This window comes from Python bivittatus, unplaced genomic scaffold (assembly GCF_059951505.1).
Source record: "Python bivittatus isolate LINGU-HERP-01145 unplaced genomic scaffold, Pbiv_v1 ctg000700_np1212, whole genome shotgun sequence".
Classification (NCBI taxonomy): Eukaryota; Metazoa; Chordata; class Lepidosauria; order Squamata; family Pythonidae; genus Python; species Python bivittatus.
Window position 1 is genome coordinate 34,458,931 of NW_028277098.1, and position 22,717 is coordinate 34,481,647.

A 22,717-nucleotide genomic window follows, 5' to 3' on the forward strand; every position below is an offset into this window, starting at 1 on the left:
ATCCCCCCCCCCCCCCCCGCCCCCGTGGAGAGCACAGACCATGTAGGTTAGCTTTCAGGTACAGTGGGAAAAATGATTAATCGAAATCTCCTGGATAGTTGCATTAGTGTAGTCAATCAGATAAGTCACCTTGGAGAATGTTGTCCTTTTAAAGATTATGCTGATGCAGTAAGAAGTAGAAGTCACAAGAGGACAAAACTGTCATTCTATGTAATTATTATTAAAGATAAATAATCCTTACATTGTATATATCAGTCTTGCTTACCATGCTGATATCCCCATGCATTTGGATTACCATATGCATTCCCCATGCATTCTCAAACAGTATAGCCATAAGCCACAGTGACTGGGAATTCTAGAAATTGTAGTCCCAATATACTAGGCTGGGAAAGGGGGTGTGGCCCTGCTGTGGCCTTCATGCTCATCTGCCAGGCCTTCCTTTGCTGTTGACTTTGTCATGGATTGCTTGCCATGACCTTATAGGAGATTTTCTCTAGGCCATCTTTGTTCTTCCTATCTTTATCTTGATTGCCCCCACTCATTGTTTTCGCCATCTACTGACCTTTTCCCCTTCTCAGATCATCCCCCTAGCATTTCAATTTCCTCCTCACTGCAAGATCTCCTAATGGTAACCACAGTGATATTATTTCAGTACCTTCTCATTAATTTCTTTATGCCTCCTTTCCTTGTTCCTTCTTCCTTCAAGCCTCACCTTCCATCTATTGTTCTACCAGATCTTAAGGTTCTGTTTATAATTGGCAACTTTCTTTAATCAGTAAACTTCTACGTTCTCTGCCCTTTAACTTCCCCATCTTCCAGGACCTTTTCCAGCCTACCTTGGAAAGTTAGTTCAGATTAACTAATTAGCACTTCTGTCATAGTGACTTTTTATCTGAGGCAGAGTAATAGCTTCTTTTCTTCACAGAGGTTGCATTGCAAGTATCCTGACAGTTTTGTTTCTGGAAATTAATATATTCATAAACATACTGGTGCCCTTTCTTCATGTTAAAAATTTCACAGCTGAAAAAACTATAAGAAAAAACTCATTTACAAATTGAACATGTGAAATGTGTATATTTGTACAAAATTAATTCGTACAAAATTAAGGAAGTTGATGGGAACCTTCAGAACAGAAACAATTTATAGGTCCTAAGATTGCTGAGCGAAGGTCCTTTTGGTGTTTTCACAAACAGAGCCTGCAAATAAAACTGAACCTGATCCTGTGAACTTGCCTTATGAGTAGGACTAACAGAACCGGGCTGCCACAATCTGGAAGACCACTCGGTAGCAGCAGAGAGATAACGAAACTCTTTGCAACCCTGTAATGGATTTTGAGATGTGTGCAGTTCAGATTTAGTGGCCCCACCACTGGAGATCCCGTGTCCGAAATTCAATGGTTTGTGGTTTGTGCATAATTTGATGGGCTTCCTTTCTTACATAAATTAAGGCAGAAGATATCCTCTGGGCAGATAGTTGATGGTTAATTGTAAGTAACATTCACTTTCCTATTTAATGTAGATTTATTCTGTTTGCAAAGCAAAGGCTGGGAATTTTTTCTTTATAGTTAACTGGAAATAATGCACAATTAGGTAATGCGTTAAGAGTGCAGTCCTAAGTATGTTCCTTTGCTTCTGGACCTTCTTGTATTCATTGGCTTATGGAAATTTAGTTTTTTCTGGTTTCTTTCAAAAATAATTCTTTACAGTGTTGGTTGTACAAGACAAAACTATTATGTAAGACTGAAGAAGTCATATAAACTCTGGGAACAATTTTGCCTTAGTGGTTTTTTCCTTCTTTATGTATGCATCTTAGTTACTTTTTAAGGGTAGTTTTCTCAAAGCAGCTTCCAGTATAAAACAGGAACTTTGATATCAGCGTAACAAGTGTATAGAATCATAAAACAATATGAAACAAGTGAGTTAGTTAAATGTCCAAATTGATTTGAAAAAATAGTAAAGTAATATTATACTATAAAGTAGAACATATAAGTTGATATTGACATGGGAGTTCAGTCTTATATTGCAAACTCGTAATATTAATTCCTTATTTGTAATTTTGTTTTGAAAACAAGAACAGGAATCCAATTAAGTTATTGGGGCACATTTCACTACTTCAATTTTTTAAAATAATCTTTTGTTGGTTTCTGTTTCTTTGGTTAACATTTTTTGGTTTATATATCTTTTTTAATGTTTAATAAAAATATATCAGGAAAAAGAAGGAAAAAAACAGTTTGTGGTCTAATCTACTCAAACAATGTTTGTATTAGAGGATTATTATTATTATTAATTATAATAATAATTTTATTATTAAATCAAATCCAATTATTTTTCTACTGAAGTCATTTTGAAATATCTTTATTTCCAGCTAGAATTTTAAAAAGCATCCTTTGAACTATAATACATGAACTATATTTTTTAAAAAGTTGTAATAAAAGGCTAAAATCTTAAACTGATGATGGTAAAAGCATCATCAACATTTATATTGCAGCAAATGGATTTGCCGAGGTCTGAACACACATCATATTTGACAAGCATGGGATTTTACTACTGAGTCAGATTGCCAGCCCAGTTGGGTTTCTTCTTATCCCAAATTGTGTTGTGCTACAGAAAATAGCTCTAGCAAAGCAACATCACCACATTATTTGCTAATGCATACCTTTCTTCCATTTTACTTATTTATTCAATGGTTTCCTCTACCTCCCTATTCTGATAAATATTCATGGCAGTTGACAAAATTTAGAAAACAAAAATAGAATATAAAAAATTAAAAACACAATGAAAACTAATGATAACATTCATTCTAAATGTCTTTAATAACTAAAATCCTGGATAAAAAGATGTGCCTTTACAGGTTTTCTAATCATTTCGTGGGAGCCAAATACAGTGATAAGTTGAGCCAAATCAAGCAGAACTGAAACAACATAGGCAAGAATTCCAAACACCTATGATAAGAGAAAGTTAGGAAATATAACTAAAAAAAAAAAGTGGTAGTGTCTGCTGTCATTCAAGAACAAGTTTGTAGAAACAAAGTCCAAACCCTCTTGTATTTCATTTTCCTTCCTGCCTTATGGGAGGAACTGCTTGTCCCCTGCTTTTGCATATACTGGTCTGTTTCCATCTATCCTTTATTTTTGCAGCGGTCATATTTGTTTTTCACTGTGTGAGAACTAACTCTCACACCCAGCTTTGAGTGTGTTCCATTGCCCAGAAACAGCTCTAGAGAGGGCCTTTTAATTCATATCACAAAGACCGGCCTTTGCTAACAGTGGCATTTCCAAAGGGACCTGTCCTGCAGATCTTAACAACTTTGTAATGTGAGAGGCTGCCCTTAAGCCTTTTAAAATGCAATAGCAACACTTTAAATTGTGTCCAGTAAGCAATTGACGCCATGTAATTTTTGTACCTTGCACCTAACTCCCTCGTTTTTGACCTATTGCTATTTCTGGACAGTTTTTCTTTTCCTAAATAAAATATTTTATTTACTGGTCGTACATCCCACTTCACTTGTCAGCGATTCTGAGCAGCTTTCATGGTCTGTGTCATAAAATAAGATTAAAAATCAAAATAAAAATCAGACGAGTAATAACTTACTCATAATTCCAGGCCAGGAACAATAAACACACTCAGTTTAAAAAGCATAACACAAGAGAAAATGCTTCATGACCCATATTTTCCAAGATCTGATGGAAAATCCAGGTTTTAATAGCCTTTCTAATGCCTATTAAGATCAGGGCCAAGTGGTTCTTTTGGGGAATGCTATTCCAAAGAAGAGGGATAGTAGCTGAAAAGGGAAGTAGTAATTGAAACTTTTTGAGAGTAACTTAATCTAATAGCATAGTTTTGCAAGCCTTTGCTTATTCTTATACCAATCAGCTGGGGATAACAAAGATTTGTCAGCAAAAAACAACAACCTTATTTCAATAAGTAAGAGTGTATTATCACCCAAAATCAGCTATTTGATAGTTCATGGGGTTTTTAAAAGTGCCTCTTTTAATACTGACTTTTGATTTTGATTTTTCCCTTTTAGTCCTAATATATGTAAGCATATTTGCCTGCTTAAAGTGGGTAAATATAGTTGATTGCAGTAGAAAGCAAGGTTCTCAGGAGGGAGGGGGTGCATTCCAGGAAGGGCAAGGAGACAAGAGACAACACAGTCCAGAGCAGGAGCATGGGAAGTGTAAGAGGTGTAGAATAGCCACTCCCTAGGATCTCCCAGGGTATATCCACTAGTTGCAATAGTATAGATTTAGTCTGGCAAGATTTTGTCTCTGTGGCGTAAGCAATAAAAGAACTGAACCTGGTTGGACTGTTTCCCTGTTGTTCTTGGGCTGGCCCTGACAGAAAGGGGCAGGGGCAAGGATAGGAACAGAGATGACCCTGATAAATGTCGTTGAAAGATTTGTTTAAGTGTTTAATTTTGTAAGTGAAATCAGTAGCAAAGAGGCAAAGAGCCACTTGTAATTGATGTAGGGTTCCTCCATCATTGACCATGATTACTGTAGATGTGGGAGTGTCAGAATTTGGAAGTCATACAGCAGAGGACAAGTCAATACAGATACTGCTCTTGGAAGTAAGTAGCTATTGGGAGTGTAGTTGAATCAACATATTGCACAACTACAAGTGTAGACTGATGGTCATTAAGTGATTTTAGGTACCTATATAAATCTGCCTTCTTGTGGTGTACCTTGGATATTTTGCTTTCGTCAAGTGAACTCTGTCATGACCAGAGTTCTGGAACCCTTTTTCAACATTGGTGGTAAAACCTCATGTAAAATTTTACATCTGAAGACTGTGTAAGTTAATCAGGCTCAGTGCCCAGTCTTTTCCAAAGCAAGAAAAAAGCATCCTAGAGATGACTAATTAATGTTTCTCTTGCCCCCACTGTGTCACGTTCTCCATGCAACCACTTGGTCCATATCCTAGAGAAAGGATTATCTTCTAGCTACATCAAGACAATGTCAAGTAGGTAAGGTGAGTTTACATTTTTAGAATAATTTTTTTAAAACCCTCTTTTGTTAGTTGCACAACATATTAAAATAAAGCTTTGAAAATAAGGCCACACTTTTCTTTTTGTTCATAATTGGCACACCTGGATCATCTAACCAAGTTGAATGCTAGAAAGTTCATAGCCAGAAAATGGTAGGATTTCTTCATGTACAGCATAGATAAACTATGGAATTCACTTCCACATGATGTGGTTATGGGCATCCTTTCTGATGGCTTTAATTGTGTAGACAGATTGATTGAAGGATAAAGCTCTGAATGGCTCCTGATCATAATGACGTTATACAGCCTTCAGAATCAGACAGCATGGCCTTGAATCATAATGACTGGGAACACTAGTGGGAGAGAGCCATTTCTCTTATGTTCTGTTTGGTAGGCAGACTGAAATGAAATGGGCTTTTGATCTTGACTAGCATGTTCCTTCTTAATGAATTATTTCCACGTTTTCCCTCACCCCACGTGAAGATGTTTTATTCACTTTTATCCTCAGGTATGATCAATAAGATTGTGGTAAACAAGTAGTATTCCATTAATGGTCAGGAACAGGTAACTAGGAAGAGGGTTGCTCCCTTCTGCTCTTTTCAGCACTGTAAACATCGTATCTCTACAATAGTTTGCTATTAGCACTTAGAAAAGAAAGCCTAACCTAGGTTTTCAATAATTTGTGCATGTTTGAATGAAAGGTACACAATTCATTAAGTTGGTGGAAACTATATCTATGCAGGCAGCGAGTGATGTCATACTATATGGCATTGTATTGGAGTCCCTGGGTGGCAGAAAAGCTAATTTGGTTTGAGAGATTAGGCTCTCCTATGAACTGTGCTACCTCACTACTTAATTTCTTAGACAAAAGGGACTGAATTCCAGGTCTGTCTAGAAGCTATTCATCAAAGCTAGAAGCCTTCTGTTGCAGATGAGCTAGGTCTGTAGATCTTTGTACGTGTGCAGTTTTTCTCTTAGATTTTATCGACATTTTGTTGATCTAGAAAAGAGCAAAGTCTTAAACCTGATGGCTGCTAGGAAAAATAAAAATTTTCCAGGTGGTTTCAGAGAACCAGAACCAAATTGCCTATGCCCTTTTTCCCATGGTTAATGTTAAAATGAGATGCTTCTGTGGAGATGTGGAGATGTGCAAATATCTTGACCAGCTAACTCATAGCTGTACTATAAATGGGCTGGTTTGTTTTCCATAATCCTGAAGAATCTGCAGCTTTAGGTAGCTGGATATCATCTTCGCAATCCTTTTTGTTTTCCATACCTCCATGCATCTGTACTTGCATGTATCAACAGTCAGGATTATTTTCATTTTCCTTCATGCTCAAAACTAACTACTGGTTTTGACCAACCATAAGGCCACTGGCTCCTTTGCCCTCATTGTTCTGAAGCATATTATTACTTTCCAGTGTAAATACCCAGTGCCTGACCTTGCTTTTTTCCAAGAATCCAGCATGGACAAACTTGTGGTTAGACAGCAACCAGATCAGCCTTTCACTTAGTTTCCAAAATTACTCCTCATTATACTTTTATAATGGTATAACCGCTCTGCTGTAACACCTAGCTTAAACTCCCAGGGTTCCCAGGTCCTTTCTCTGAACTACCTCGTTGGTTTCCAGTCTCCAGAAAGATCTGGGTGGCCTTGTATCTCTCAGCAGCTTAGCCTGGCAAAGCAGCCTTTACCAAAATCTGTTTCCACTGACTCATAATACATCTGTCGGCTCCCTGATTCTCCTCCTTTCGATGCTGTACAGGGTTGTCACTCTCCATATGAGTTGCTGACTCTGAGCCCAGTGGTGACAGTCAAAAGGAAGTTTAGGGGATTATAGAACCATTTTCACAGTGCCTAAGCTTCCTCTGATATATATCTTCTAAAAAAAAGAAAAAGAAAAAAGCCTTCTATTTCAGTAACACTTCCTTCCATTCTTTATTTGACAAACACTAATGTCCCCATTTTCTTCTTTCTTTAACTCTGAATTAGGACAATTAAGACTACTGGCATTAATACACTAAAGAAGCAATTTTTGTCTTTTGTAATGAGTCTTTTCAATGTAAAGACTGAAACCTTGACTTGAGTGTTTGTTTGACTTATTCTTTCCTGATTTAGAGTAGCTAATGTTGAATCACAGTGGATAAATCTGCTGTATTTTAGCTTGTTAGGTAGGCCATGAAATACTGAGAAGGAAGTAAATAAAAGGATATTGGGTTAAGCGTTCCTTTCCCCCCCTCTATTCACGCAGAACACCAGAGCCAGCAAAACACACTAAATCAATATTTGGTATAATTACCGTAATCTGGCAGTTTCAGATGCAAATGCAAACAACAGGATAAAGAAAGTAACATAAAACAGTTGCTATAGCACCCATGTTTAATCACCAGGCATAACACAGCAAACTAAATTGTGTGTTTAAAGTTTAATTTATCTCGTGTAGGCTACCTGTGGGATTATTGTGAAACCAAAAATAAACTTCCTGTAATTCTCTTGCCTTTGTCATGTTTTTATAAAGAGAATAGTTTATTCCTTTTTTTTTTCTCTCGCCATCAGAGCGTTTTTTTGTTTATTAAAACTAAAGATCCTGATAGCATGTAATCTAGTTTCAAAGGCGTAGGATTAATGCAGAAGAAAAGAGAAGAAAAAATGATGACTCAGCCCATTCAGGTGTTTATCATTTTATTATGATGTGCTGGTACCTCCTTGGTTTGCTTGATATCTAAAAGAGGTACTATTTTAGTCTGTCTCTCTCATGTCTTTACCATTGTAGAACACACAAAGTAGCAATACAGGTACAGTTTTAAATGCACCATGTATAGACATCAGGGAGTTCTCATCTGGTCACTGTGCCTGTTTAAGGATTAACTATAAATTATTGTGACTGTTGTTAGTCATTCCCCCCCCCCCCCACAATTTAGAGCTAACAAGCTAAGCTGGGAATAGCTAATAGCCAATGCTGGTGTATTTATATCAGACACTATGGCCTGATGAAATCATAGAGGACCTTTCCCAGCCTAACCCCCGTTAGACACAGCAGTTTGACTCTCATATTTTTTAGCCAGACTGTCAATGCATTGCAGCCTGGGGATGAGGGAAAGTGTACTTCAGTTTAGCTGGAGGCCTCTAGGGTGGATTCTAGGCTTGGGCAGAGCCACTCATAATTCTGAAAAAAATAATCTTGACATCTATGCTATTGTGGATCCCTTTAATTTTCTATTTTTAAAAACTATATTCTCATACCATGCTTGTATGTTTATTTCAGATATCTTGCAAATTACAACAGCTTAACAGACAAGCATCTTGCAGGCTATTTCAGCAACACTAGGATAAGACGTCATCTGCGGAGATCAGGACTGGTAGGTATGCAAATACTTCCTAGTTTCTCTAGATTTATCTTATCTGTTTATTTACCAGGAGTAAGAGGATAGATATGATTTCCCCCACTTTTACTGAAACTTTGTAAAGTTAGTTATATTAAGAGAAATGACCAGCTCTGCATTATCCAAAGAGCTAGCTGTGTAACAATTTGAACTGAAGTCCTATGTCCAAAACTGTAATCATGCAATGGTTGAAGATTTTTCCCTCTTTGCTTGTTCCATAACGCCTCTTCTTTCAAGCTTATTAAAATAGGCTTGTTACTTTAATCAGATCTAGCCAAAACAGATTTTTACTGGAAATGCATAGCAGTGCAATTGATATCACTTTTATCACAGTTGTCATAAATCATTGTGACAGCACCCAAAGTTACCAATTAATGTGACAGCATAATATAGTAACCAATATACATAAAGGCTGCAGCCTTAGGTTCACTTTCTGTGGAGTGTCCAACTGAATTTTGTGGGACTTACTTCTGAGTAAACATCCATAAGATCATGCTGTAGGGGAATTCTCACACATCATGATAAGAATGCCATATGTACCTGAGTTGTGACTTGGATCATCACACAGTTACTATTATTTGAGATAGTGGGAACCCGAAAAAGCCTACAGAAGAGATGAGGTAAGTTACCACCATTATTCAAATAGTTATTTGCAAGGTTGTTTTAATAGGGATTAAATTACGACTGATTTTGGAAGCAGAATAGTAACCTAGAAATACAGTCATTGGCATGGCTGTTTCCTGTTATTTCTATTGGAGTAATACCATTATAGTGATTTCAGTGTTCCTAAGAACAATCTCTACTTCTGAGAGAGCAGTCTGTGAGAGTGAAGCAAAACATTGGCCTCTGATGTCACCTTTCATTTGGGGGTACAGTTTGCTTCTCACAAAATAGCCTATGTCTGTTACAAGCCACAGTGGTATCAAATGACAACATTTATATCATGTCATTTTCCCACTGATGACAATTACATAATCTGCATCAGTTACAACATGTCATGAAATATTTGTATCAAAATGTCATGACACGTGTGTCATCATATCCCTGCCCCTTGCCTCACTCCTGTCAATACCCATGCTATCACCTGGAAATCTCATCTGGCCATCAACAGTTATCTAGTCAGCATCTGCCCCTCTTTAAAACCAAGATGTGCCAAGATGAGGGATGTGTGGCATCTAACATTAAAAAGCAGAGATGTCAAATCGAAATATTTCAGTTATCCTGGTAGCCATGTGCCATGGAACAGGAACAACTAGTAGAAATATTGGCTACTCCAATATTATAAGCTTGTTTTTGCTTTATTTGTTTAATGAAACAGAACAGAGAGAAAAAAGACTAAGAGAAAAAATGCAATAAAACAAAACAAAAGCAAAAAAATGCAGTTACAAGATAAATTGTATATATAACAGTTTCTCATGCATATATATGAAGTTCTTTACATAACTGTTTCAATAAAACTGGTTTACAATTGCATATTTCATTGTAATTGTCCATGCATAATCTATGACTGTAGGCAACTCATTCATAGGGTGAAAGTAACATCAGGTTCAATCCACTGAATAATTGGGGCTATAAATTTATCTTTCCAATGTTGAAGAATTAATCTCTTGGTAATAATAAGGGCACAGAGAATCCATTTCTGTTGTCCAGCTGTCAATTTCTATGTTGCAGGTAGGTAGTTCAAAAGAACATGTGCATAGAAAAATATTAAACTTTATTTCAAAATCAAATTAATGCATGTAATTGCTTCTTCCCAGAACAGAGTAACATTAGAATATAGAAAAAACATGTGTTTAAATGAAGTATTCCAGTTACATTAGCAACATGATGATTTACTCATACTCCAGTATTATAGATATTGAAGTTAATGAGTAGGATTCCTGAACTAAATTCTCTGCACTTAATATTGGGTGAAGATGGGGAGAACAGATGAATTAGAGCAGTGTTTCTCAACCTTGACAACTTGAAGATGTGTAGACTTCAACTTCCAGAATTCTCCAGCCAACATGCTGGCTGGAGAATTCTGGGAGTTGAAGTCCACACATCTTCAAGTTGTCAAGGTTAAGAAACACTGAATTTAGAGAATGTTGCAGGAAAGTAGAATCTCCTGCAATACCCCATTGACATGCAGAGCTCAGCCTGCAGACAGAAAAACCAGTCTGGGCTATTTTCCTTTTTTTTTCTCTCACCAATTTAAAAATGTCTTTCTCCTTCAAATCTGTGGGAGAGAAAAATATCTAAAGTAGCCTGAGAACAATGGAAGAATGACTTATGCCTTCAATTCAGCACATCCAAAATCTAATCACCTAAGCTTTCTGTAGTATAAGTATGCCTTTTGAGGATGATGAAATGGTAGTCACAAACCTGGGTGGCTTTATTGATTTATTTCATTTGTATCCTGCCTTTTCTTTAAGGAACTCAAGGTGGTGTACATGGGATTAGCGCTCATGTTTATCCTCAGAACAGCTATGCTGAGAGATAGATTGGACAGAGAATGTGCTAGGGTCAATGTCACCCAGTGAGCTTCAAGGTTGAGTGGGGACTTCGACCTGCATATTCTAGTCCCAGTTTGACCACTCTAGCCATCACTATCACATTGGTAAATTAGAAAAATTCATGGGAGCTAATCCAATCATGATGCTGTTTATATTCCTTTCAGTACCAGTGACAAAACGCCTGTCAACACTGGTTGCTGGGGACCATAAATGAGAAGATGCGATTGCAGTCCTGTCCTGCTTGTGGCTTCCAGAAGTATCTGGTCAGCCACTTTGAGATTAGAATGCTGGATTAGTTAGATCTTCGGTTTGATCTTTCTGATGATATTCCTCCCCCACCAGCCAATATCCTTTCTACCAGTAGAGGGCACTTTCACACCATCTTAATCCACTCAGTTGCTTGTCTGAAAGGGCTAGAATTGCTTCTCTGTATACCTTTAGACTATGACTCTCAGTGGACCTTAAACAGTTAATGCACGTGTTGCTGCACATCCTAGAAAGCCCGTGTTTCATTAAATGCCTAATAGTGCAGGAAGAAGTACAGAAATAGGTCCATCTGGAATATCCATTCTTTGTACTGTCTTGCCCTTATGTTATAATCCTCTGCTTAGTGGAAGGATTTGGGGTTTCTTTTGCTTTATATTGTCATTTCTGCTTGTTTATAGAGTTAAATGATCTTAACCTTCTCTGGAAAAAAAAGCCTTAAGCCTAAATCACAATCAGACTGAATTTTAGTTGAAGAATTGTGCTATGCTCATCTGTGTTGGTAATGCAACATTCAGTAAAGATAAGAGTGTGCATGCCTGTAGATATGGAGCTAACTTTTTTAGTATTTGTCTTGAAATGATGTATTTCTCCTCCATTCCCATAATAATCTGCTATGCTTGCAGTGAGCAGATAATACTTCCCAATATCAGAAAAGAAGGCCTTTTTTTTTTACTCATTGTTTTCCCTTTTATTCAAGAAAGCCTATAAAACTGGAAACAGGAAGCATTTAACAGTAGAATTCTGTGGATGTTTACAAACATACATAGACACGTAGCCATCATGCTATTCGGTTTGGGAGTAAACAGTATTATGCCAAGAACAAAAAGGAGTAAGAATTAGAAATCCAAGGAAACAAAAGATATGAGATAAGAAAAGGAATAAATCTAGTTTACTCCAACATTGTTGACTTTACTTTTCTGTATCTTTTTGTCCCTGCAGAGTATCTTGCTTCCACCACATCCATGCACTGCTTCATATCTTGCCTTTTGTTATTTAAACCTCTCACTGCTCTCTTTTTGAGGATCTCATCAACTCTATCCAACATGGCTCTCTTGGTCTTCTTCTTGACCCATTCATTCTTCATATATTCGTGTTGCAATTTGATCTTCATTCATTCTCTGTATATGATCAAGCCATCTTAGTTCTTTTATAGTGGTCACTCACTTGTATACTCAATCCACATTTGTTCAGTACCCATTTTGCTCGATGCTCTTTTTGTTTTACCACTCACCACTCATGTTCCCACTATATTCAATTTGTATTCAACTCTCACTACCATATAACAAAGTAGGCAAAAACACGTTCTTATACAAAACCATTTTCACTTCTTTTAATAGACATTCATTTCTCACTGCCCACTACTTCTCTACCAATATTAAACATCTTCAGATTTTTCCATCCATCTTGTCATCTTTAGTAAACATCTAGTAAGATACCCAATTTAGTCTATGTGCTGTTAATTTTTGGAATCATTTATTCTATTTTCCCTGATAAACTTAATGGCCTAGTTCTTTGAAATATTAATTTTCAGGTCCATACTCCTCACTGCATCAAATAATATATCTAACAATATATCTAAGTCTAACAAATAATTTGTTTTCAGCCAACAAGATGGCATTATGTGCATGGAAAAGTATATACACATGTATGTTCCCTATCAGCATACCTATATCATCACCATTAGCATTCCCATTAATTTATCCATCAGTACATTAAACAATCAAATGGACTTGTCTTACTTTCTTTCAATGCTGAACTATTTGCAAGTTTTTCCTCAGGTCCCCTCTACTTACATTATATACTGCTTTTTATTGAATTCAGCATCCAAACATTATTATTTGCAAAGAATTCTATAACTAAACAATTCAACTCTCACTACCTCTCTCACATTTCTTCATCCATTTCTTCATCTATAGACCCATTCAAATTCCTCCATATATTTCCCCGTCTTTAGTTCCGCCATGGTACACAAATTTCTTATACTATTTTTTTGCCATTTAGCTAAAACTTGCAATCATTTACTTCATGTGCTGTCTCAGTCGCAAATACTCTCGTCTTCCACATACATTCATGTCCCCAACAAGTACCACTCTAACATTACCACAATCATCCCATATATATTTAATACATCAAATAATCAAGGGGACATCATATATCCTTGTCTCAGTTCTTTGGCAGTGTGGAACCAACCACGAACCATTCCATTTAATCTCATCCATGCTTTACTACCTTATTATACTGCTGTTATTGCATTCAGCAACCACTTTCAACTCCACATTCAAACAAAATATTCCATAATTCCAGCCTATTCATTATACCATACAGTTTTTATAAATTAAGTAACATACAAGAAACTTGCTTTTTTGCATACATGCATTTCTCAATGACTTGTTGAAGAGCAAAACTCTAGCCTGCATACCCCTTGCTTAATGTATAGCTACTTCCCAAATTCTGCTCATTGTTGCCTTTCATATCCTTTTGAACACTATTCTGCTAGGCATGCATCTGTATTTTAACTTTTCTCCAGTAATACCATCTACACCTTTTTTTTGTACGTGTGTATGTGCCTTTGAGTTGGTGTTGACTCTTGGTGACTGCTTGGACAGGTTCATGCAGTTTTCTTGGCAAGATTTTCAGCAATGGTTTGCCCTTGCCTTCTTCCTAGAACTGAAAGAGAGTGACTGGCCCAAGATCACCCAGCTGTCTGTGCCTAAGGTGGGATTAGAAGTCATGGTCTCCTGGTTTCTAGCCTGATGCCTTAACCACTGTACCAAGCTGGCTCTTGACTATACCTACAGCCTTAGAATCTTTAACATTCTCACAGCATTTGTTTCCTCATCATAGTTTTTTTCCTGGATACCAGCATTTATAGCATTCCATTCCATTCCATTCCATTCCATTCCATTCCATTCTTTGACATAGAGTTTGTCAATGACACATGTTTTTTCTAGAAATCTCTGAAGTTCTCTTATGTCAACTTCATTGCAAATCATTTCATCACTTATATTTTTAATTCATTTACTCTGCTGGAAGCTCTATATTTAGCCTTTCTTCCCCACTTCCAAAATAATATTTATTTTAATCAAAATTGCTCTGCCTTTTCTTTACAATGTCTTTTTCTTATCATTTTTTTTTTGCAACAATCATTCTCTTACAAGTATTTTTTCTCATCCACAGCCTCTTTCACTTCATCATTCCATTAGGCATCCTTTTTAAAAACTTCCTATTAGCATTACCCCACAGACGTCTGTGGCTTTCTCTGTAACATAATTATTTTCAGTCTGTTTCAAGCAGTTTCCATATCCTTTTCCTTTATGTCCATTTTCAATTCCAATTCAAATTAATTCTGTTGAGAAATTAATCTATCTTATAATATTGTTCATACAAACTCGTACTTTCCTTTCCTGCAATCATTTTATATTTTACCTTCATCTTCCTATCTTTCCTTTTCTTTCACAGCCATTTTTTCCCCTCAGGATTCACTTTTGACACTATCAAAGAGTGCCCTGTCCAACATTTAGTACCTCTTAGCACCCTCCTAGCTTTCAGTAATTCTCTCAGGCTTTCATTCTAAATAAGAAAATCAGTCATGTTTTAGATATATTAATTCTTTTGCCATGTATATGCATGAATAGACTACTGCTAGAAGCTGTTCAAAAGAAATGTATCTTTTCCAATGCAGATGCTCACTAAACAGTCTTCATTCTCATTCATTCTTGGTCACTGAATCACTTCTGTAATCTCTTATCTAGATGCCATCATCCATTCATTTCATTTGACAGAATATTTTTTTTCTTTCTGGATTGCATTCATTCAGAATGTTGCACAGTTTTTCCAAAAGCTTATCTTTGGCTCTTCTATGAAGTCCATTTACTGGAATCAGTGACATCTGCATAATTTAGCTGCACAGTTTAGCTTGTGCTGCAAGCTCTTCCCCTTTGGGCATGTGTGAAATATTGTGATGGATGTAGAAAAGGATCAGGTCATGTGCTGTAGTGCCACAATGCTTCTTTCATTAGTCTGACCCTCTCTCCTTGTTTCCCCTGTAGATGCCACTGCCTGGAGTGTAACATGCAGCTGCCATCAATATATGAATCCCTAATTTCATTCACATCTACAACACCTAGATGACACCAATTAATATCTTCTGACACTCAGTTTAGCCCTTTCATTTATAATTAAACCTATGTTTTTATTTCCCTGAATGTTTTGTTAACCCTGTTCCACAAGATCAGACCACCTTCATTCAGATCTACTATATTTTTTCCTTTCTCAGTTTCACAAATACAAACCCTATTGTCCTTTAATTTCATTCATTAATTCATGCTCATTACCATTCACTCTCTTACATTCTAAGTTTCAATCTTCATCATGCCATAATTGTCACCAAATAGGCTCATGATTATCGACCTCCACTGCACATCATAGTTTTGGTCAATTTAGGATTTCACATAATGCCTCTAGTATTATTCTTTATAGGTTATCAGTTTTAGTTGTTCCTGTGCCTTATGTAGCATACCCTTCTACAGCATTGGTTAGTATGTCATAAGTGTAACCAAAGTCTAGTTTTACTCCATGTGTACTCACTCACTTTTATGCAAGCCAAGATATAAAACCTAGGGGTACTTTGCAAGCCAACATACTATTGCCTGCATCCTACCAACTCAGGCATACATGCAGTTTACTTACACACACCCAGGATGAATATTTACTCAGAGGTGTATCCTACAGAGTTGAATGATATTTGCTATCTAGTTTGTGTGCCTGGGATTGTAATTTAACCTAGTGGGATCTCTATGCAGCTGCTCAGATTATATGACTTGTAAAGAAGTGTCTTAGATTCTGCTGCTCAGTAAGGGGGGAGGGGACAGTCTTCAGTTTCAAAGGAGGAAGGCAATATTCTAGTGTATTAAAACTGCTATGGATTTGTGTGTGTGTGTGTGTGTGTGTGTGTGTTGGTCTGCTGTATAGGAAACAGGAAATGCTGATAAAATGAGAATCCAATAGGTAATCTTGGTAATATGGAGTAGTAGACTGCTTGGTCAAAAAGCATTTGAATAAAAGCCATTTAGAGGAGAATCATGCCACCAAATGAGCCACTTAGCATTTTCAAGTGACATTTGAAACTAAATAAGTCTGTTCTATGCTCAAGATGTCTAACACACTGGGAATGACTGATGAAGAAGTATTAATGGAATTTGAAGCTTTGTTCCATCTTAATAAACCTGGCTCACTATCAATAATACAGCAGCAACCTATTTTAATGCTATAGGAGACCTTTTGGTGACATGGATTGATTAGGTTCTACATAGACTTGCTATCTTGGCACAGAGCTCAGGCTTTTAGCATAGTTATATTAAATCATTACTACCCATGAATGGCACCAACTAGAAAGCTTAATATTAAGCTATTTCTTACCAGGCTGCTGTTCCATACTTTTTCAGGCATGATTTGTTCTTGAGTGGCTTCATAAATCTGGTGTGTCAGTGCATGTTTCCAGTTGATAATTGGAAGGCTACTCTTCAATGCTTGAAAGGATGTGAGTGTTTTGAAAAGGATGCCAAATTTAAATTCCAGCAATTCAGCATTGGGATTTTAGAAGCCCCCTTCTGCTTACAGTAACCAACATAGCTATAAGGAATGTGTGGGTCACAAAGGCCTCTTGGGCTCATTTTAAATCCAGAAAACCAGTTCAACTCCCTATACCACATGTTTGGGAAAGAGAAAGGAGGGTGTTGGAAAGAAGATGGGTATCCCCACCCGCTAGTTTCATCAGTATTGCTCACCATATTGCCTATCATTTTACCCCTGTGGGTAAATGTGGCCTTTGATGAAAAAAAAAAATACCCACCTTTTCTGTAATAGATAGAAAATACAGACACGGAAAAAAAGATGAGCCACTAGCTGATTTCAGTACTCCTTTATTAGTTTTGGTTGGCTGCAATCCTATACTTATTTATTGGAGGTAAGCCCTAGTGACCTCAAGAGGACTTGTTTTTTAGTTCATATGCAAAGCATTTCCTCTATGATGTTTTTTTTCCCTAGAAGACAAGAGGAGTGCTGTTGTTTTTTTAAAATTCTAGTTTGACTAAAAACCAAGCAAAACTTCATGATAGAAGAACCTAGCCAGTCTCTCTGATGCATATATAACAAAGACCTGGTTACGTAGAGCATCACACTTTTGCTAGAGAGTATAGGGAAATCTTTGCTTATCTCAATCTTCATGCTGACAGAGGATTATGATGAAAATTCTTTAGTTTATGGTGAGAAGCTATATAAACCTTATATCCTCTTTCCCCAACACACACTGTCTGCATATATTGTTTTCTTTGTGGCAGATCTCAAGAAGTGGAAGAATAATATCAGACAAGGAATACCGGCTAAATGCCATGAAGAAGGATCATCAGAATTATATACGGGAATGCTTGGCTCAAGCCATATTCCACAAAGTCCTTGATATGGAAGTATGGTTGTATTATGGCTACTCTCCTCAAAACTCATATTCATAGTCATATTTGGGATTTCTGAGAATATCTACATGTGGAAATGTCATTAAATATGTTTAGGTTGGTGGAAGATCTAGACCACTGACTAGTAACCCATCAGTATATTGTAATTACCCATTTTTCACATATTTGAAAGTTATTGTCGGTTAGTAATGATGAATAGAATATTGATGCCAAATTGCAAGAAAATTCTAAAACACATTAGAGCAGAAGAATTGTCCTAATTGTAAGTGATGAAACTGGCAAGGCAGGAACCAGCAGTTCCCAGGCTAGAGAGAACCATTATGAAAATATATCCCAGCTGCCAAGGCTATCAAGAGACTAGCCAAGAGTCCATTAGCTTAGAAAGGTGGTGGTGGTGGTGGTGGTGGTGGTGGTGGTGGTGGTGGGGAAGCTGAGAGTTTAAACATTGCAACATAGATATATAAAGCTTTGAATTCCTTGCTCTGCTATGGACAATCAACTGTTGTGTTAGAGGCTTTATGCTTATCTGCAGTAAAGTTTCTAATCCAGCTGAGTTACGTCAGAGAGTCTTCCGCCAAGATAAGTCAACTCCTGAGTAAGGGGTTGAGCATCTGAAAAGTTGTGATTAATTGGTGTGAAGCCTGACATTAATTTTAAGAACATTTTTAAGGCTTAATTTTTATTTCAAAAGTAATCTGTATTGATTCTCTAACCTAAGGAGGGTCTGTGGTTCTAACTTGTGTTAGTAATTATGATGATAGAGTCAGTAATTTCATTTATTCTAGATTTGTTAATGTAGAATAAATTCTAAGAGAATGCCCTAAGTGAGAGATAAATTAGTTGCCAAAAGATAATCCATAGTTTTAGAAATAAATAATAATAACAACAACGATATCTTTTCCAGTAATTTCATATTGACAGGAAAGAAAGTTAAGGGAAGAAACAAAGAGAATGACTTGTAATTGGCCAGAACTAATAAACTGGCAAGATCTCAGAATGTAAGGATCCCTTGGTCACTAGATTCCACACAGTCATCTCCTGTGGGAAAGGCAGCAGGAGGTCATGTCCCATCTGTGTACTCAAGAACTGGTCACAGCCCATCAGAGAAATGCTTATTTCTACCCATGTGAACACCAAAGGTCATGGAAAACTGGCAAGAACAAACAGAAGCATAGATACAAAGAGTGAGCAAGGACAGGGAGGAGCAGATGCTATTTCATTCACACAAAAGGTGGAAACATGGCTGGAGGTAGGCCTCATCTAGCTTGGTTCCATCTATCAATTGTTTCTACCTTCTGATTTCCTTTGTGATGTTGCTGTTTCCCATGGTTTCACCTATAACTCAGATATATGGTTCAGGAGCAGACTCCTAAGAACTTTGGATCTCTGAGCCTTGCTAAGAGGTCAGCATTCATTTTATACAGGTTCTTGGCAAAGTTGAGAAATCCATGTGCTACTTCTCTGAAGAACAGAAAGCAGCAGTTGAGACCAACTGTCTTAGAATCTTAGAATTCTAAGGAGGTACCACCTAAGTCAGATGTGCACACACATACACACTTGCACAAACATGGAGATTATTTAGCAGTGTACTATCACTTTTCTTCCCCCTGGCTGGTCAAACAGCTGGTAACATCAGGAACACCTTGTACAGCCAGAAACTTTGAAGAAGTCTTATGGATCATCTAAGCCAGTAGTTCTTAACAGTTTGCCAATGGAATTCCCAAAGAGAATTTTGTTGTGGACTTCCATTACCCTTCCTCCTATACATAAAGAGTCTGGAGTCTGCATTGGAAGACAAATGATGGCAAAGGAAACTTTTTACTTGGTTTGGAGTATAAGGGAAATGTTATGTCCCCTTCCCCCCATTTCCTTTCCTGAGATAAACAGCAAAATTGAATAGATAAGGATAGTGGGGTAAGGTTGGGGGTAAAAAGAAAGAACTAAATTGGGTGTGGGAAAAAGAAATGTTGGGGCATGGGCCCTTGGAATGGAAATAGGAGATCTCAGGTGGCTTTTAATGATGATGCTTGTTTCTGCTTGTTTCTGCATTTTCTGCTGGAATGAAAAATAGTGGCTCATCTCAGTCGGGGTCCTTCAGATATAGTCGATTACATTTCCATTACCCCCAACCAGTATGGAGGTTTAATCCCTAACATCTGGAGGGCACCATGTTGAGGAAATTTGTTACAAAAACTGTAATATATATTTTGAGTGTAAATTAAACTTGTTCCAATATGAGAAGTGGTAGCAGAAGAGTATGGCTACCCCATAAAGATTTTGATCATCTCACACATCAGAGAATTTTACTTACTTATGAATGATATTGGGGCATATACAATATCTATTTGTTGTTTTTCCATGGCAATCATTTATTTGTTTATTTAAAAAATCCTTAACAAATGGCCCTCTGGTGACATTTTCCTTTTTGTGATCGCTGTTGAAAAAAACCGATGTAGCTATACTGCATCGGGGTACCAGCACTCTCTCTCCCTCATTTGTTCAAAAACATATACATACACACCTATATTTGGGCCCATCCATCCATCATACACAATATATGACAACACATATCTATTTATTCTTACAAACAGACCCTTCTTCTTCCATGAGGCAGTTAAGTACAAATAGAAGGCTTTTATGAGGTTTTCTTCTTGTGCCAGGGGAATGTCATGTGATTACAGTGCATAAGCTAAGGAGAATTCATAAATGGAAGATCTTTTGAAACCTAATTATCTGGAGGTTGAGTCATGGCAACTGGACTTCTTTTCTTTTTCTTTTTGATAGAGATGTTTCGCTACTTGTCCAAGCAGTTTCTTCAGTCTGAAGAAGCTGCTTGGACAAGTAGCGAAACATCTCTACCAAAAAGAAAAAGAAAAGTCCAGTTGCCATGACTCAACCTCCAGACAATTCCACCTGGATGACTGAGAATCTTCATAAACAAACCTAATTACTTTGCAGGTAGAAAGCAAGGAGGAGAAATTCCATGTTTAGGGAATTCCACATACCAATATGTCCACATTTCTAGCTTGTGATTTCACATTCAGGATTTAGATTTGATGTACTAATTAAGGGTGTGTCTTGACAACATAGTAAGCTGTACAAATATGGTTGAACAGGTCTATTTAAGCTCACTAGCTTTTTCTCCTGAACAGTACAGCTTTTTTGGGTCTTATTGTATATTCTGTAGGTGCTCCTGGGAGCATGTAAAAGGAGAGCACCCATGTTTTATTTTCAGCTTGTTCTTCAAAATACCATGCAGAGAACACAGCAAGTCCTAAATTAGCTACAAATGGGGAAAGGAGCCAGCAGGTACAAGTGTCCTGTCCTAGGTAGAACAGAGTCCTGGGACAAAATCTAGGTCTAATACTTAGATCTCTTGATAGGCAAGAGACCAAGCAAGGTCTTATTCAGGATTAAGACAAAATGTTTCACATACATAATAAAGTTAGATGTTGGTAATAAGCACTGTGTTAGAATTTTGCCTACTGCAGAAATCTAGATGACTCCCTAGATGGCATCAAAATGTTAAGCGGTTTTGTGTCTTTGCTGCCATCTAGGGGTTGTGTGGATTTTTGCTATCTAGATATAGTGGCTCAGGGACTGAATCCAGGGTTGCATGGTGAAGGATGGTCGATGGTAATTCTGTCAAGGCATCAGAGCTAGGCACTACATCTTCAGGATTGATCTCACCAGGTTCTTTATCCTTGTCATGCGCCTGCTTCTCCTCTGAAGAGACTATTCTGAGGGGCCTTGACAGTGAGCAAGTGCATATTACAATAAGCTACCCTTAGCAGTTCATCTGAATGCAGCTAAGTTTCCTTTTTCATACTTCTATTTTATATGCAAGCATTATGTGCTGAAGGTAGGAGATACTGACATTTTTGTTAAAGGGCTCAGTCCTAGGAACAGTTGGACATATATTAAAATAATGGCTTTCAAATTGCTGGGTTCTTTTTTCAAAGATTTTTGAGGATCTCAGTTTTAGGTTATAACATTCATAGAAGTGTTACTAGATCCAAATCCCTGAAGGATTTACACATACAAGCTTATTGCCTATTACCTAAAAAACTTGCGAAAATGGTTGTCTCTCAGGATTAAGTTAGACATGACACTCCACACCTAGCACCTGCTGTCTACATATAAAAGACATTTTCACAAGAGCTCATTAGGTATAGAGTGTCTTGTTATTCTTCCTTGCAAAGGAAACCAGGCATGCTCCATTTTTAATAGCAACTTTAAGAAACATCGGAAAAATGCTTGTACTTGTCCAGATAAATTTTCAATACTTAAGCAGTCCTCTCCACTTACTGTGGTATACGTGATAGATTTGTTCACCGCATTCATCTCAGAAAATTACTTCATTATTGAGTGGTGAACTGCGGTGCTTAATTATCCAACATGTGATCACTGTGCATTACAGTGGTGAAATGTTTGGACTGCTTGGAAATTGCCACCTCTTTTTTCTTCCATTCTTCTGTAAGCCCCCCTAATTACTGTGATGCATTGCAGAAAATGGGACATGTTACAGAAACAGGCACCACATTTTGCCCCTGTGTGTGCACTTAAAATTACATTTGGATGTTATAAAATTCCATGGACAGCTAAAGCATTATATAATTTTCCCATCCCATCCCTTCTGTGTTCTCACATTACTGCTTGTGTTCTTAAAAGGGATATAAATCATCATTATCAACTAGGCTGGGAGTGTTGCTTGCTGGGAGATACGATTTGAAAAAACAGAAATAAGAAATAGAAAGGGAATAGGTTGCCTGGATATGGGAGGATTTTAAAGGCTATATAGCACTTGTGCACGTTTTAGTAATAGCTATTTGAATAAAAGTCATGTGCTTTAATCGCGTGACATCCACTTACTTGCCTTTGACACGAGCCTTGCTACACAATCAATTTGTCTAGCCATTGGGGTGGGGGACTTTGTTTTGCTATCTATCAAAAAACAACACAAAACAACCCCCCCCCACACACACGCAAACCATACATCGTCCTCTTCAGTCCCCCAAAAGGCTGCCAGAGCAAGGTATAAAAACCAGAAAGAGTCTCAGTCCTACTGTCCAAAAGAGATTATGACAAGGGAAGAAAAAGCATCACAAAGATTGGG

General features: G+C 37.3%; 1 protein-coding gene across 6 annotated transcripts in view; it reads left to right on the forward strand.

Moving 5' to 3' along the window:
* Nucleotides 1-1,055: 1,055 nt before the first annotated feature.
* ERICH3 (glutamate rich 3) overlaps nt 1,056-22,717 on the forward strand; it is a 64,502-nt gene continuing 42,840 nt past the window's right edge. The window contains exons 1-3 of one of the 6 annotated variants that reach the window (XM_088153110.1): nt 1,056-1,486; nt 8,252-8,349; nt 17,470-17,595. In XM_088153110.1, the coding sequence (XP_088009236.1) occupies nt 17,521-17,595 (75 nt within the window). In that variant the 5' untranslated portion in view covers nt 1,056-1,486; nt 8,252-8,349; nt 17,470-17,520. The remainder of the gene's footprint in view (nt 1,487-8,251; nt 8,350-17,469; nt 17,596-22,717) is intronic. The other 5 variants (XM_088153108.1, XM_088153109.1, XM_088153111.1 and 2 more) reach the window with 5 other exon arrangements.